Source organism: Bidens hawaiensis, unplaced genomic scaffold (assembly GCF_021521415.1).
Source record: "Bidens hawaiensis isolate Kalapana, Puna unplaced genomic scaffold, B.hawaiensis_p1.1 tig00009192_1, whole genome shotgun sequence".
Classification (NCBI taxonomy): Eukaryota; Viridiplantae; Streptophyta; class Magnoliopsida; order Asterales; family Asteraceae; genus Bidens; species Bidens hawaiensis.
Window position 1 is genome coordinate 8,652 of NW_027491679.1, and position 15,247 is coordinate 23,898.

At 38.0% G+C, this 15,247-nt stretch overlaps 1 protein-coding gene across 1 annotated transcript; it reads left to right on the forward strand.

Moving 5' to 3' along the window:
• The first annotated feature begins 7,812 nt into the window (after positions 1 to 7,812).
• Positions 7,813 to 9,389, forward strand: LOC143531566 (uncharacterized). Its single transcript, XM_077026832.1, has 3 exons — positions 7,813 to 7,920; positions 8,938 to 9,101; positions 9,185 to 9,389. The coding sequence occupies exons 1-3, from the start codon at positions 7,813 to 7,815 to the stop codon at positions 9,387 to 9,389; spliced, it is 477 nt and encodes a 158-aa protein (XP_076882947.1).
• Positions 9,390 to 15,247: the final 5,858 nt, after the last annotated feature.

A 15,247-nucleotide genomic window follows, 5' to 3' on the forward strand; every position in this document is an offset into this window, starting at 1 on the left:
GGGTTTGGATTTCGGAAAGTAGAAGTGGAAGGATATGATGATATGGTGATTATAACGTGTTATAGTTTAGCCGAAAATGCTACTGTGCATGGGTATGGTACTAAACCCGGCTTACGGCTTACGACCTTAATTTATTATGTTTGGCTTATTTTATTATATGGACTAATACAATATTATTGGGCTGAGAGGGTTTTGTGAAGGTAACCCTAACTGGGCTAGGCCCATTAGGGTACCATGATGGTGGCCATGAGGCTCCCTATATAAGGAGGTCTCCACCTCCTTATTAAGGGTTGTTCTTAATAAGAGCCACCATCATAACCATTTTTGTGTCTGTAAACAAGAGATCCTTGAGATTTCTTAGCAGTCACCTCCACACCCCCAAAAACCATTGCAGATCTTAAGCTACCGGAGAAGAAGATCGAGTCGTGGTTCGTTCATCTCGAAGACCGGGGAACATCGTCAACTCCCCGCCATGCACGCGCGCTCAACCCCCGCCATGCACGCGCGCTCAACCCCCCGCCATGCACGCGCGCTCAACCCCCGCCATGCACGCGCGCTCAACCCCCCGCCATGCACGCGCGCTCAACTCCCCGCCATGCTTGCGCGCTCAACTCTACCATGCTTGTGCGCAACTCGCCGCCATGCATGCGCGCTCAACTCGCCGCCATGCATGCGCGCTCAACTCTTCGCCATGCATGCGCGCTCAACTTTCAGCCGCTATGCATGCGCGCCCGCGGATCACCACTCCGCCGCCATGCATACGTGACCTTGGATCACCACTCCGCCGCCATGCATACGTGACCTTGGATCACCACTCCGCCGCCATGCATACGTGATCCAAACGTGACCTTGGATCACCACTCCGCCGCCATGCATACGTGACCTTGGATCACCACTCCGCCGCCATGCATACGTGACATTGGATCACCACTCCGCCGCCATGCATACGTGACCTTGGATCACCACTCCGCCTCCATGCATACGTGACCTTGGATCACCACTCCGCCTCCATGCATGCACGCACTCGCAGGTCAACTTCAATCAACCGCGGATCGAAATCGCTCCCGCGGATCAACTATAATCTCATGCGGGTCGATTTTTGGCTTCCATGTAATCTTTTAACATTTTCCGCACCCAGCAAAGCTCTCAAGTCATTTTCGTTTGACCGCAAGCATACACTTGGACCAATTTTTGGCTTCTGCGGGTAGCAAAAAAGCTTTGGCGGATCACATACGGCTTCCCGTATCACTTAAAAAGCTTCAAGCAAGCTTTGGCGGGTCACATACGACTTCCGCGGATCACTTAAAGCTTCAAGCAAGCTTTCGCGGGTCACATGCGTGTTCCGCGGATCAACTCAATAACAGCGGGTCTCACCCGCGGGCCAATTCCTTCCAGTGAAGGTCACCTATGAATGCCGCGGATCACTTACGCACTCTCGCGGACCAAAAGTACTCACCGGCGGACCGAAATTGCTCCATGCGGATCAAATTCGACCTCCGCGGGTCACAAGTGTGCTTCAGACGGACCAATCCCGGCTTCCGCGGAGCACCTAAAAAGTTCCGAGCATGACATTGGAAGGTCAATTTAGGCTTCCGCGACCACGAGTATAGCTCCTGCAGGTCATTTCAAACTTCTGCCGCTTGCAAGCGAAGGTCTCGCATGAAAATTCTCTTCCTCGTGCCAATCCGGTAGACGTTGGCTAAACACAGCATCCGGTCAACACCAACCTTTAACACCATACATGCACCGAAAGCTCTCGCATAACGTATGTTAGCCAAGAATGTCTCGCATAACGCTCCAGTTTATGAAAAATGTTCACCAATGAAACATTTTGTGCTTGCTACTCTCACCACGACAAAGCTTTCTTGGGATAACAAAATGCACAGTAGTTGCATGTGGGATGGCAGAGATATGGTTTTGAAAATAGAAAGAATTTTCATTAAACCCTTCAAACTTCCATCCTTATTTATTTCAAGAACAATCACTCAAAGGAATGTTTTATCAAAATTATCACCTCATCTAAAGAAAACCCGTGCGGATCATCTGCGAGTTAAAGTCGTGAACTTGGGTGACGTCCCCGTAATGAAGACCCATAATGGCTTCCGCGGTCATATCTTCTAGCTTCTACGGATCACCTAAAAAACTCCAAGACAATGGCAGGTCGTTTTCAGCTTCCGCGCCATAGCTTCCGCAGACCCGTGAAAAGCTCCAATCAAAACAATGGCGGGTAATTTATGGCTTCCGCGGTCATATCTTCTAGCTTCCGCGGATCAACTAAAATGTTTCGTGCAAATTCCGGCGGGTCACTTCCGCCACGCGGGTCAAGTATAAAACTTAACCGGAACATTTGCGGGTCAATCGAAAGCCCTTGCAGGCAAACCGCGGATCACTTACATGTTCGAGAGGAATGAACTCCGAACAACCGCTAGCCAACAACGCTCTTAGCAAGCCACCCCTGTTACATAGATGCTCTTTAATGTGCTTTCCTCCACAGCTCTGTCCTTTAATATTCACTCTCACTTTTGTGAAAAACTCACATTTTAACAAAAAAAAAAAAGATGGGAAGCAAGTGACTTTATAACATCAAGTGAAAGGATGAAATTTTCAGAGAAGAATTTGATAACCAAGTTTCACAACAGTCCCTTCAACTTGGTGTGCTTATTTATTTTTGGCTTTGTGAACACGTGCAACCATGGTGTCCATAGATTAGTGTTGCGTTATCCACACGCCAAAGCTATGGTATCCAAAGTCAGATCCTTAATAAGGTAATAATTTTCTTTTTATATATATATCTGGATGTATAGGCATACTATCATAAAGCATCCGGATATTCAAGTCATGTCTTGACACGATTTTCATTTTTATTAATAAACTAAAAAAAAAGTCATATTTGTTTATGAAATGAAATGGACGATGTCATAGACTTTACTAATAAACGTGTATATTACCAAATCTTTGGGACGATTATTAGTAAATATGACTATGAACGATTATTTAATCTCATATCGCATCTTAAAACAACAACTATCATTTTTATACATGATATAAAATGTTGTTTACACTCGTCCGCGCACGGGATTGAAACATTATTAACAACTCTATTACTTCAATGCTACTAACATTACTTAGCAGCAATGAACTGGGGGACTATCATGGTATATCACCACTACATCTTTGGATGGAAGACGTCCAAATATTAGGTTGGGCACACCTCATAATTTGCCCGAGGACGGGAGCCTAATAATATCTCACATGGCCACGCGCCAAACATAAAGGTCGGGAGCCTAATAATATCCCAAACGGCCACGCGCCAAACATAAAGGTCGGGAGCCTAATAATATCCCAAACGGCCACGCGCCAAACATAAAGGTCGGGAGCCTATTAAAGGTCGGGAGCCTAATAATATCCCGCATGGCCACACGCCAAACATAAAGGTCGGGAGCCTAATAATATCCCGCATGGCCACGCGCCAAACATAAAGGTCGGGAGCCTAATAATATCCCAAACGGCCACGCGCCAACGTAGGTTGGGCACACCTCATAATTTGCCCGAGGATGGGAACCTTGTAATACATCCACTTTTAGTTGATATGTTTTTGCAGGTTCGGCTACGAGTCGCACAAGCACCTATGACATTATTATTACTATCTGGCCGTTTGTGCCTCCATTATTATTTTGAAGACAAGCCGGGATAGTCATCCTGCGTAGAAGAGGCCCTTGCGGGCCAGTCATTATCATCATATTATAGCTCATAAGCCGCAACTCGCGCATGCTTCGTTATTTTATAGCTCGTAAGTCGCCTCGCGCGCAAGCTTCATTATTTTTATAGCTCGTAAGCTGCCTCGCGCGCAAGTTGCATTACATTATTATCGAGATGCGCACTCTATCTTTTATCAGGCCCCGCGCCACTACTGTTATGATGCGTGCTATATCTTATTCATGCCAGTGCACCATTATTATCATAAGGATCACAACATGTCACCATCATGGAGGAAACCTCTCAAAACTCAAAGACAATAAAGACAAGGCCGAAGAAAGAGGAAAAAACCGCCTCATATCCTAACACACCTTATGAAGTCCAGCGCTCCACCTAAACGCTTGCACGCCTAGGAGCAACACTGGACTTGGGGGGCTTGTAGGGGTATGGTACTAAACCCGGCTTACGACCTTAATTTATTATGTTTGGCTTATTTTATTATATGGACTAATACAATATTATTGGGCTGAGGGGGTTTTGTGGAGGTAACCCTAACTGGGCTAGGCCCATTAGGGTACCATGATGGTGGCCATGAGGCTCCCTATATAAGGAGGTCTCCACCTCCTTATTAAGAGTTGTTCTCAATAAGAGCCATCACCATAACCATTTTTGTGTCTGTAAATAAGAGATCATTGAGATTTCTTAGCAGTTACCTCCACACCCCCAAAAACCATTGCAGATCTTAAGCTACCGGAGAAGAAGATCGAGTCGTGGTTCGTTCATCTCAAAGACCGGGGAACATCGTCATGGATCAGGTCAGATTCATTTCATGTTTCTACAACATGCACTCTTGATTGATTTTGACCCGTTTTCAACTGAATATCGCGGGATTATGTTGACTTTGACTTTGCCTCTTTATTCAACTCAAACGTTACTATTTTGAATAAGTTACTCATTCTTCATAGTAAAGCTTTATAATTTAAACAAGTGAGTCTATTCGGGCACTGCAACAAAATGGGTTAAATGTATTACATGTTAGAAAACTATTGGTTGTGTTAACATGACATGATTTGACACAAAGACAAGCATGTGAGTGTTTGAAAAACGGGTTTGGGTTATAAATAAGCTGACATCTTAATGGCGTCAATTCGCTTAAACATAAATAACATGTTTAACTTATTGTGTTAAATGGGTTTATAGTTTGACACGGCACGTTTATGACACTTTTGTTAAAACGGCCTAGCTTTATAAAGAAAAATATTGATGAAAACTAGATATGGATTATAAGTTTTACTTCATTGTGTTAATCATGTTTAGTGAGTTATATTAACAATCGTGTTATTAAACTAATTATACTTAAAAATGGCATTCGTGTCATTGGACTTTTACATTAATTGAGTTAAACATGGCGTGTTTCTCACTCATTAAACATGTGTTAGGTCTTCAAGAACATGACATGTTTAGTTCAAGGTGCTGTGTGCAATTTTGATAGTAATGTTAAACATGTCATGTGGAGTATGACCTTTAAAAGGTACATAACATGGCACGTTTTGTCATCTTTGTATTAGTTAACGCGTTAACTTTTTCAAATGGCAATTCGAACTCTAAATCTTGAAGTGAGAAAGCAACTTATAACACCAAGATACTATTAGTCCGAATTCGGTTTGGTGATATATTAACCTATTTAACATTTTTAATTCAATCCAAAAGGCAATAATGCAAGGATGACCATTCTAATATGCCAACAGCAAAAGCGACTACATTAAAGAGAATAGTTAGGTACAACGTAAAACGACTGCGTCCAAATTAAATCCCTTTTCAACTTTCCACGTCAAAATCAAGAACAAAATAATAACAGCAAATACCAACAAATACTTATATCAGTAAAAGACAAAATCTAATAATAACAACAAAATATAAATAAGCAAATACTTATAATGTCTCATAATCGAAAATTTGCAAATACGAAAAAAAAATAATATCAAACACTTAAAAAATAAACCTAATAATAACAGCAAATTGATTCTCACTGTTTTCATGTTAAGAATAAAATGTATTTGATCATGTTTCTTATATTCAAACTATACAAAAAGTTGTATTTAAAACAATATTACATAACTAATCTTTCTTTCCGTAAGTCCAGCAGTTAATAGACCCTAAAATGCTTTAATTGTTTTTGGACCTTACTAGGTTTTATCGGGCGTTTCGACCAAGTTAACTGGTTAACGGTTAACCATATAATTTCAACTCAAAAAATAATTCAAAAGTACATGTAACAATGTTATAGGAAAAACCGATAGGTTAAAACTGGTCGATTCAATGGTATAGGAAAGACCGCCGTGTTAAAAGTTTTAACCGGTGGTAAATGTGGGCCGTAAAAAGTATTTGATCTAAAGTATAAACAATAAAATTTATCTTGCACTTAAACTGGTACGGCGCTATAAACATGTATTACTGCATGGTAATACATATGGTTCAAATTACAAACCGAAAAGTATTTGATCTAAAACCTAAACACATAAATTTATATTGCCGGTACAACGTTATAAACTGCTATTACCAGCAATACCGACGGTTCAAATTACAAACCATTCGCCTAATTTACCGGGCTAAAACGTACCAGCTGTCACATGCCCTGTTATCCAGCAATCGGTTTAATTGAGTATTATCAGCTGATATAAACCAGTTTTTAAAGCATTGCATGCCACCATTTGTCCATTTGTGGAGGACAAAAACACTTGTAAATTTGTAATTTAACGGATTATTTTTTTGCTGGGTACGTTATGCATACAGACATATTAGCTTAGAAGCTAGAACCCATGTACCAAACAAGGTACAAAGGTAGAAAATATCAATGCATAATTTTTAAATCTTAATGTATATCTTATAGGTGAACATATGTATTTCATATACTAAAGATTTTAAAAAAAGGAAAATAAAAAGAAAAAATGTAAAAATTAATATATCATTGGGTTTCAACCATCATCACCACATGAACGTGCACCACCGCTGACCACCACCACTGCCACCGCCGTCGCCGCCGATATCCTGAACACCACACCACCGCCGCCGCCGCCGATAACCTGAACACCACACCACCACCGCCGCCGACAACCTGAACACCACACCACCGCCAGCGCCAACTTATTTGCCACCAACCAACCACCGCCACTTGAACAACACCACCACCGTTGACACCCATCACCTGAACACAACCAACCACAACCAACCATCACCACTTGGGTAATCAACTGTCTCTAACGGTGTTAGGATCCGTCATTTCAAATGAGAATTTTACTAGAAAAATGTTTAACTAGACTTGCAACGATGTTAGGATTCGCATTTCAAATGACGGATCGCTTAGAAACCAAAACAGTTTCATCCATCTCCCATAAAACTACTAAAGCATTTCATTTTCTCACATTTTTTTGAAAAAGAAATTCCCGGTAGCGCCACTGGCCCAATTCATCACATTTTGTTATCTTCTTCAAACTTTATCTCCTGGAAATTATTGACACCAGTTCAAGTCAACGTCTGAGAAACATTTTTTTTTTTTTTTGGTTTTCTCAACTCTAGTTCAAACTTTATCTCTTGGAAATTATTAACAACATCTTTATTTACCCGCAAAAAATCAATGTGTTCTTGTGGCTCCTCTCCTACGAAGATAAGTCATAAGTCCGCCCCTAATTAGAGTAACAAATTAATCACACGGCACATGCCATGCTCGATCACTCATACTCCTAACATATTTCTTAGGCTTACCTGCAACCATATAAAATCTCATAAGTCATAACCAATTAGTACAGTTCCAACAAAACCAAAATAGAATTGCAAGTTAAAATCAGTGTCAAACAACGACCGGCCGAGTATTGCCAATTAAACAAGGATAAATATGTCTCAATTACAACTTTTAAATAGCTAGTACTTTTGTGTATAAGTTGTCTTGTTTTGCTTCGTAGGCTCCGCTTGCTCATATAATATTGAAACAAAACAAGCAGATTGTGTTTAATTTCTTCCTAATTGCATCACCATGCATGTATTTATATGCAAAATTTACATTAAAACTTTGCCATGTTCATAAATCATATTCATTAGTTTTTTGGAGAACCATCAAGCATGGATGTCCATAGAGAACCAAAATGCTCAGCGGTCGTCGTCACTGTCGTCATCATAGGCATAGCATCTGCTGCTCTTGGTTTTGCTGCTGAAGCCACTTCTCCCAGGGTAAATCATGCATACATACATACACACCATGTTCCACACTGATGGATCCCGCCAAGAGGATGGATTTTTTTTTGGAGTACCTCACTTTTCCATGCATCACAAGGGAGCAAAACCTTGCCTTGTTAACACATATGGGTAGGGGTATGCATGGGTCGGTTTGGATCGGGTATATATGAGCTCAAACCAACAAAAACCAAAAAGTCGGTTTTCGAGTTTTCCAAAACAATTTGGTTTCAGCCTTTTCGGGTTTCAAGTTAGGTTCTGCTTGGTTTACTTGAAACTTTTATGATGAAAAAAATTAGCCGAAAATAATTTATTTTCAACTACGAACTTGATTTTTATTCTCTACAAAAAGACCAAGAATTAAAAGAGGGCATACGGATCTGATTGCTCCTACTAAAATGAATAGAAACTAGAAAGATAAGGATTAATTAGCTAAATAACATGCATCATATGATATTTATAAACATCGATCGATGCTCTTACAATTATTAATTATATATCTTTTATCCTCTATTATTATAAATTCTTATAAATTATTTTAAATTCAACTTAAAAATGAAAAGTCATAAATTTGGTACCCTTCAAATTTTCGGTTTTAATTATATAATGCAATAGTGATACCAAACCGAAAGTTTGGTTTTTACGAACCTAAAACCAAACTTTTAGTTTTTTCGGTTTCATGCACACCCCTTACATATGAGGTGATCGTCATACCATTTGGTGACAACTAAGGTCCAAGTAGGCGTGCCATACAAATTGTTACCTGTGTTAGTAAGAGGTTGGCATGGGGTGGTCACCCAACAGTTTGGCAATCGCTCAGTTATATGTAAAAAAAAATATAAAAAAGAGGTGGTCAGCAAATAGCTTGGCGATCTCTTGCTTTTCCAACCAGGCCAGTGTCGCCCCGTATCAAAAGTTTCTAGATCTGTCTATACACATATATATATTATAACTAACATATATACATATGTGCATAAACTCATGTATGAACATGATGCATAAATATGGATTCAGCTTTCCGAGGTTCAGAACAACATAACTGGTGCTTGCACATACCCTAAACGCCCTGCATATCGACTGGGAATCGCAGCCCTTGTGATGCTTTTGGTTTTTCGATGTTATTGCCCTAAAACTCGTAACCTGTGTTTGAAGGCTCGAGTATGCCTCATTTCTTCATGGTATAAACTAAATCGTTTTTTACTTGCAATATTAAAATTTGGTTAAACAAATGAGTGCGTGACATTTTAAGATTTTGATGTAGGGTGGCATGGTTAGCTGCAATAAGTTTTTATGTTGTTGGTTTAGTGATGATCAACGGTCAAGGTGAGGAGATACGCTATGATAGCTTTAACAGAAGTTATGTCGTGTGTCATGTTGTAAAGACTGGGATCTTTGCGGCGGGTGCTTCCTTTGTTTTACTAACCATCCTACTCGAGATTATTTACTTGGCTATACCAACGGTTTGATAATATCATGCCAATGTGTATTTTTCTTGACTTATGTAATTGGACACTACAAATTCATAATCATACTGGAAGGTTGGTGTAAGTTTGAAGCTGGTAAGGCTACCGTTACCATATATAGATTTTAAAAGAAAAGGTTCATAAAATATTGTTTAAATACAAGAACGCTTTAAGATTTTCTCATGAACGCTTAAGAGAATTAGATTCTAAATCAACAGAATAATTGTAGGTATTCGCAACATTTACTTCTCTCACATGGATTATATAGGTGCGGACCTCTAAACAACTTATGTGCACGGATTTAGGTTTCAGTTACTTCGTAGTTGGAAATTCATATGCGTTATTGAAATGCTTATGTGAGATTGTAATTATTGTACGTATGCATAGATATATATAGGCCTATTGATTATTGACGGCCTGAATGATGTTTATTGAAAATGATACACCTAATGGTGTCTAGTGAATGTGATGAATTGACCAATTAAAAGTGATTATGTGATTCATTTAAATATGTCTAGTGAATGTGACGAGTTGGCCAATTGAATGTAAATTAATAGTGAATGTAAATTATTGAACGTGAATGTATATTGATTAACAGTTATTATTAAGGAATTGAATTACTGTTATAGTTGTGTCCCATTAATAGGTTTAGTCAGACACACATCTTTGTTTTATGTGCGTGAGGTTACAGGTTCATCTGAGAAGAACTCATCAAGGGCTCAAGGGTTTTAAAGATTCAAGAATTTATCAAATGTGTAATCAACGAGACTTTGTATTTATTGAAATAATGTAATATATATATATATATATATATATATATAGGTGGAGTTATAATAAGAAGTGAAGTGTGTCTAAAAAGTGTAAGAAGTAATCTGGTGCGTTAGATTTGATGATCTGATGGTCCAGATGGAAAGTGTGTTTTTTAGACGGTGTTTTTTTTTTAATTTTTGTTTTATAACACTCTAGGGGCATAATCGTCTCAGTGTGTTGTATTACATATGGAAACACTATCAATCTATAATTATCATCTTTTAATCAAACTTTAAAACACACCACCAAGAACATCACAAGATATATAACAGTGTGTTTTAAATCGAAATTATCAAAACTAAAAAAAACACCATGTTTTAATCCAACTTTAAAACAATCACCAAGAACACCAAGAACTAAAACACACTAATGAACAAAATACAATTTATTTCATCTTCTTCAACCCATTCCTCCAATAAACCCTAACCCCATCCCCACCCAATATCTTCTTTATCCCCATGGCAGCCACCTCACCACCACCAGAAACCACCATCACTACCGCCGGAACTTGAGCGGTTTTTGTGTGCTTTGGTGGGTTTTCATCGGAAACTATGGAGTCGCCGGAAACAAAGGTGGTTTGGAGAAACAGATTATCGCGGCATGGAGGTGGAACAGCCAGAGACTGGGCGGCGGAAAAGCGCCAGAATTTCCGCCAGAAGCCTGGAGTCGCCGGAAAATATATAATCGTCCAGTTTGTTAGATTGTCGCTTCATCGCCGGAGATCTCATGCACATCGAAAAAATAGATAAACGTCCGCCACCGTCAATTCCATCTCCGATCCATCTATTTTAGCCTCTTCAACATGCTCTCCGTTCTCGGCCGAAGATCTCATGCACATCGAAAAAATATAGCCACCGATAACAAATCCAATCCAATGTTCTTCTTTGCAGTTTCTACATATCAACATTAAAAACCATGGACACCATGGGGGATGAAGAAAGAAGAAGCAATTGAGATAGGTAGATGAAACCTGGAGCGAGAAAACCTCTTAACTGGACATAATCAATTAGAGATAGGGAGATGAAAACTTGAAGCCAATGACTTTGATTAGGCCGAAAGTTTTTCTTTTAATTTGTTATATGTGTATAAAAATTGAGAGAAATTAGGGTATGGGAAAGAGAAAATAGGAATTATAATAACTACTAATTATAATTTCTAAAAATAACAAAAAAACATCTGGACAATCATACCCTTATGTGTTTTATTAAATCCAATGGTTCAGATTACTTCTTAGAAAAAATTGACTTCTTATTCTAATCTCTCTCTCTCTCTCTCTCTCTCTCTCTATATATATATATATATATATATATATATATATATATATATATATATATGCTAAGTATATGAAAACCCACTTGAGTTGTGAAAACTCTAGAAACTCATTCTCAACCCATGTTTTTAATTAATGTTTAAATCTTGTGGTCCACAATTAAAGTGAATAAAAAATGTAAATATAAATATAACTTTTTCTCTCTCCTGAAAACATATATAAAAATTAGTAAAAAATGTTAAAAAATAGCAAAACATTTTTTTTGATGTTTCGATGTTTTGTATTAAATGTTACAACATATATTACATGTAACAAAAAAAACGATGTTATATAGGGTTTTCACAACTCAAATGGGTTTTCATTTTAACCTTACCCTATATATATATATGTATATATATATATCACACGTCAACCATAACATGGTGTTACAACATATTTGAAATCATAAGCTTACATATGCATTAGGTGTGCTTTATAATGGTTTCTCCATTTGAAACGGTGGAACATATGTGGATTATCAAACTCAACAAACAGTCAATGACATAGTGTGCAACAATCATAGGATCAATCATTTCAAATGACGGATTGCACAGAAACCAAAACAGTTTCATCTCACTCTTAGAAACCAGTGAAGCATTTCTTTTCTCCCATTTTTCTAAAAGAAATTCTCGATGGTCCTACTTCATCACATTGGGTTATATTCTTCAAACTTTATTTTCTTGGAATCATTAACTCCGGTTCAAGCCAATTCTACTTTTTCTTTTCTAATCTCTCTCTAGCTAATATTAAAAACTGAAGTCACCTTCCATAAAAACATTCGTGTCCCGTGGCTAGCTCCGCTCCGTCAAGATAAGTCATAAGTACGTCCACCCTTGATTAGGGTAACAAATTAACATATTTCTTAGGCTTACTTTGAAAATTGAAACCAAATAAAGTTTCATAACCGAGTATGGTTCCAATAAAACAAACGTAGACTTGCAGGTTAAACAACAACCGGCCAAGTATTGCCAATTAAATAAGGATAAATATCCTAAATTAATTGCAACCTTTAAATAATTAGTTTGTATACAAGTAGTTGTCTTGTTTTGCTTCCCAGGTTCCATTTGCTAATTAATTGCAACCTTTAAATAATTAATTGCAGCTTTTAAATAATTATTGAAACAAAACAAGCAGATTCTATTTAATTCTAGCTAATACCATCACTATGCATGTATATTTATATGCACAATTTACATACATACTTCACCATTTGTTCATAATCATTAGTTTCTTGGAGAACAAGCAAGTATGGATGCCAATAAAGAATCAAAATGCGCAGTGATTGTCGTCATTAATATAGGCTTGGTATCTGCTGCTCTTGGCTTTGCTGCTGAAGCCACTGCGCCCAGGGTAAATCATACATAAATCTCATGTACATACACACAACTACCACAAAGGGTGGATAGTTTTATTGGAGCACGCCACTTTCTCATGCACCACAAGGGGGCAAAATCTGGCCTCATTTAACACATATATGGGTAGGGGATCGCATGAGTCGGTTTAGGTTGGTTTTAAGTTCAAATCAAGCCAAAACTGGAAATTCAGTTTTTGAGTTTTTAAAAACGTTTGGTTTCGGATTTTTCGGTTTAATTTACCCAACATTTCGAGATGGAACAATTAGTCCAAAATACTTTTATTTTTTAACTAATTTTTCTTCTCTACGGAAAGAACAAGAAATAAAAGATGCCGCTACTAAGGAGAGTATGGGTGTTATTCTTCGGGGTTTTGGATAGCAAAAAGTGGCCGATAACCAACGCATTTAAAGTTCAGTTTGGTCAGGTTCGGGTTAGTTCGGTCGGATTGTTCGGTTTTCGGGTTTAGATATATATCAAATGAAAAACAATGTTTTTCTTTTCACAAAGTATCATCAAAATTTAGCATGTTTTCTAGTTCAAAATATTTTTAAAAGGTAGTGTTTGCATCGATATAGAAAGCAAACCACCGGCAACAAGCTACGCCGCCTACCTTTTATGGATAGCAAAACTAATTAAGTCGTCTAAAAATAACATTCATAGCAAACGTTTCTAGTTCCTACCATAAACATAGCTAAAGTAAATACATATATGCATAAACTCATCTATATAGACATGCATATGAACATGGATACAGATTTCCGAGGTTCAAAACCGCATAACTGGCAGTTGCATATACCCTAACAGCCCTACATATCAACTAGGAATCACAGCACTTGTGACACTTTTGGTTTTCCGATGTTATTGCCCTGGAACGCGTAATAAGTCTTCGAAGGCTCGACCATGTCTCATTTCTTCATGGTAATTTAGATCGCCTTTTTGCTCCTAATTTTGAAATTTGTTTAAAAAAGATGAGTGCATGACCTTTGTAGGGTGGCATGGTTAGCTGCATTGAGTTTTTATATTGCTGGCATAGTGATGGTTAGGTAAAAGTTAGTTATTATTATATATTGATTAGTTATATTTAGGTAAATAAATGAATGAACATTGGTACTTCAAGCATTGTTTATGTGTTTCAGGATATTGGAAGCTTTGGAGCTTAACGAGGATATTTACGGGCTTGGAATGAAGATCGAGAAGTGAAAGATTGGAAGTGCACGCATCACGAGGCAGTAAAGAAAAGAAAATAAAAAATGAAGAAAAGTTACATCTTCGCGATACGCGAAGGTGCAAAGAAGGACAACTTCGCGATACGCGAAGTTGCATAATGGCGGCTGCGACTATTTTGTCCTTGGCGATACGCGAAGAAGCATAACTGGACATCTTCGCTATACGCGAAGATGCTTATGTCGGCCAAAAATTTAGTTTTTCCCTATATAAACCCCTTAATCTCCCCATTCGGTTATCGACTTCCAGAGGAAAAAGAGGCTGCTTAGGACGATCTTCCATCATTCCAAGGCTTCCGGTTCATCTCGGGTTTGCATGTTCATCCAAGATAAGTGTATTGACGTTATGATCATGTTCGGCTAAGTTCTTTGTTCATTCTAGGCTAGGGTTTTGTGTAATTCTTCTTAAGACCAGATTTACTATGCTTAAAGTTATGAACTTGATTTGAGTTGTTGCTTTTATCTTGTTTAACTGATTGCTTGATTGTTTAAACAATTTATATTTGCGATTATTGATTAGTGCATCACTTGTTTGGTTTTGTTCATCAACACTTAGGGTTAGGCTCTTGTGTCATTGAACTTATAATCATCGGTTCATGTTACTTAATTAGTTGTCATAAAACATAAATTGGTAATTGTGTAGATCGAGTTCAATTGTGTCAACAATTCGGTTAGAGTATTGTTTGTCATCACAATCAAACTACTAGGTTTAGTAATTACTGCGCAATCAAGACAAGTGAATCTGGGATTAAGTTGATTAACACATTACTTGAATCTAAAATGAATGTTTTATTACTATTGTTTGTAAAGTTTTTAAGTAATAATTAAGTTTTAATTAAATCTTTTCTAAAAAGTGCTTGCATCGTCTGTCCGACTTAGTTTAATAATTAAATTAGTAGTATTAAAATCAGCACTTTCCTTGAGTCCCCGAGGAGACGATCTTACTTACCCGTACTTATTATAGGTATTTAATTCTTAATTAATTGTTTTTGAGTAGATCACGATAACCTACGTCACATGGTGATGGATGGCAAGCAAGGAGAGGATGTACACTATGATCGCTTTGCCAGAAGCTACATTGTTTGTCCTGTTGTAAAGCCTGGGATCTTTGCGGCGGGTGCTTTCTTTGTTTTAGTAAGCATTGTACTCGAGATCATTTACTTG

Bases quoted from the DNA above. Each gene is read 5' to 3' on its own strand.
- LOC143531566 (XM_077026832.1), top strand. From the start codon at position 7,813: ATGGATGTCCATAGAGAACCAAAATGCTCAGCGGTCGTCGTCACTGTC. The intron at 7,921-8,937 runs GTAAATCATGCA...ATATGGATTCAG, and splicing joins CTGAAGCCACTTCTCCCAGG to CTTTCCGAGGTTCAGAACAA. The intron at 9,102-9,184 runs GTATAAACTAAA...ATTTTGATGTAG, and splicing joins GTATGCCTCATTTCTTCATG to GGTGGCATGGTTAGCTGCAA.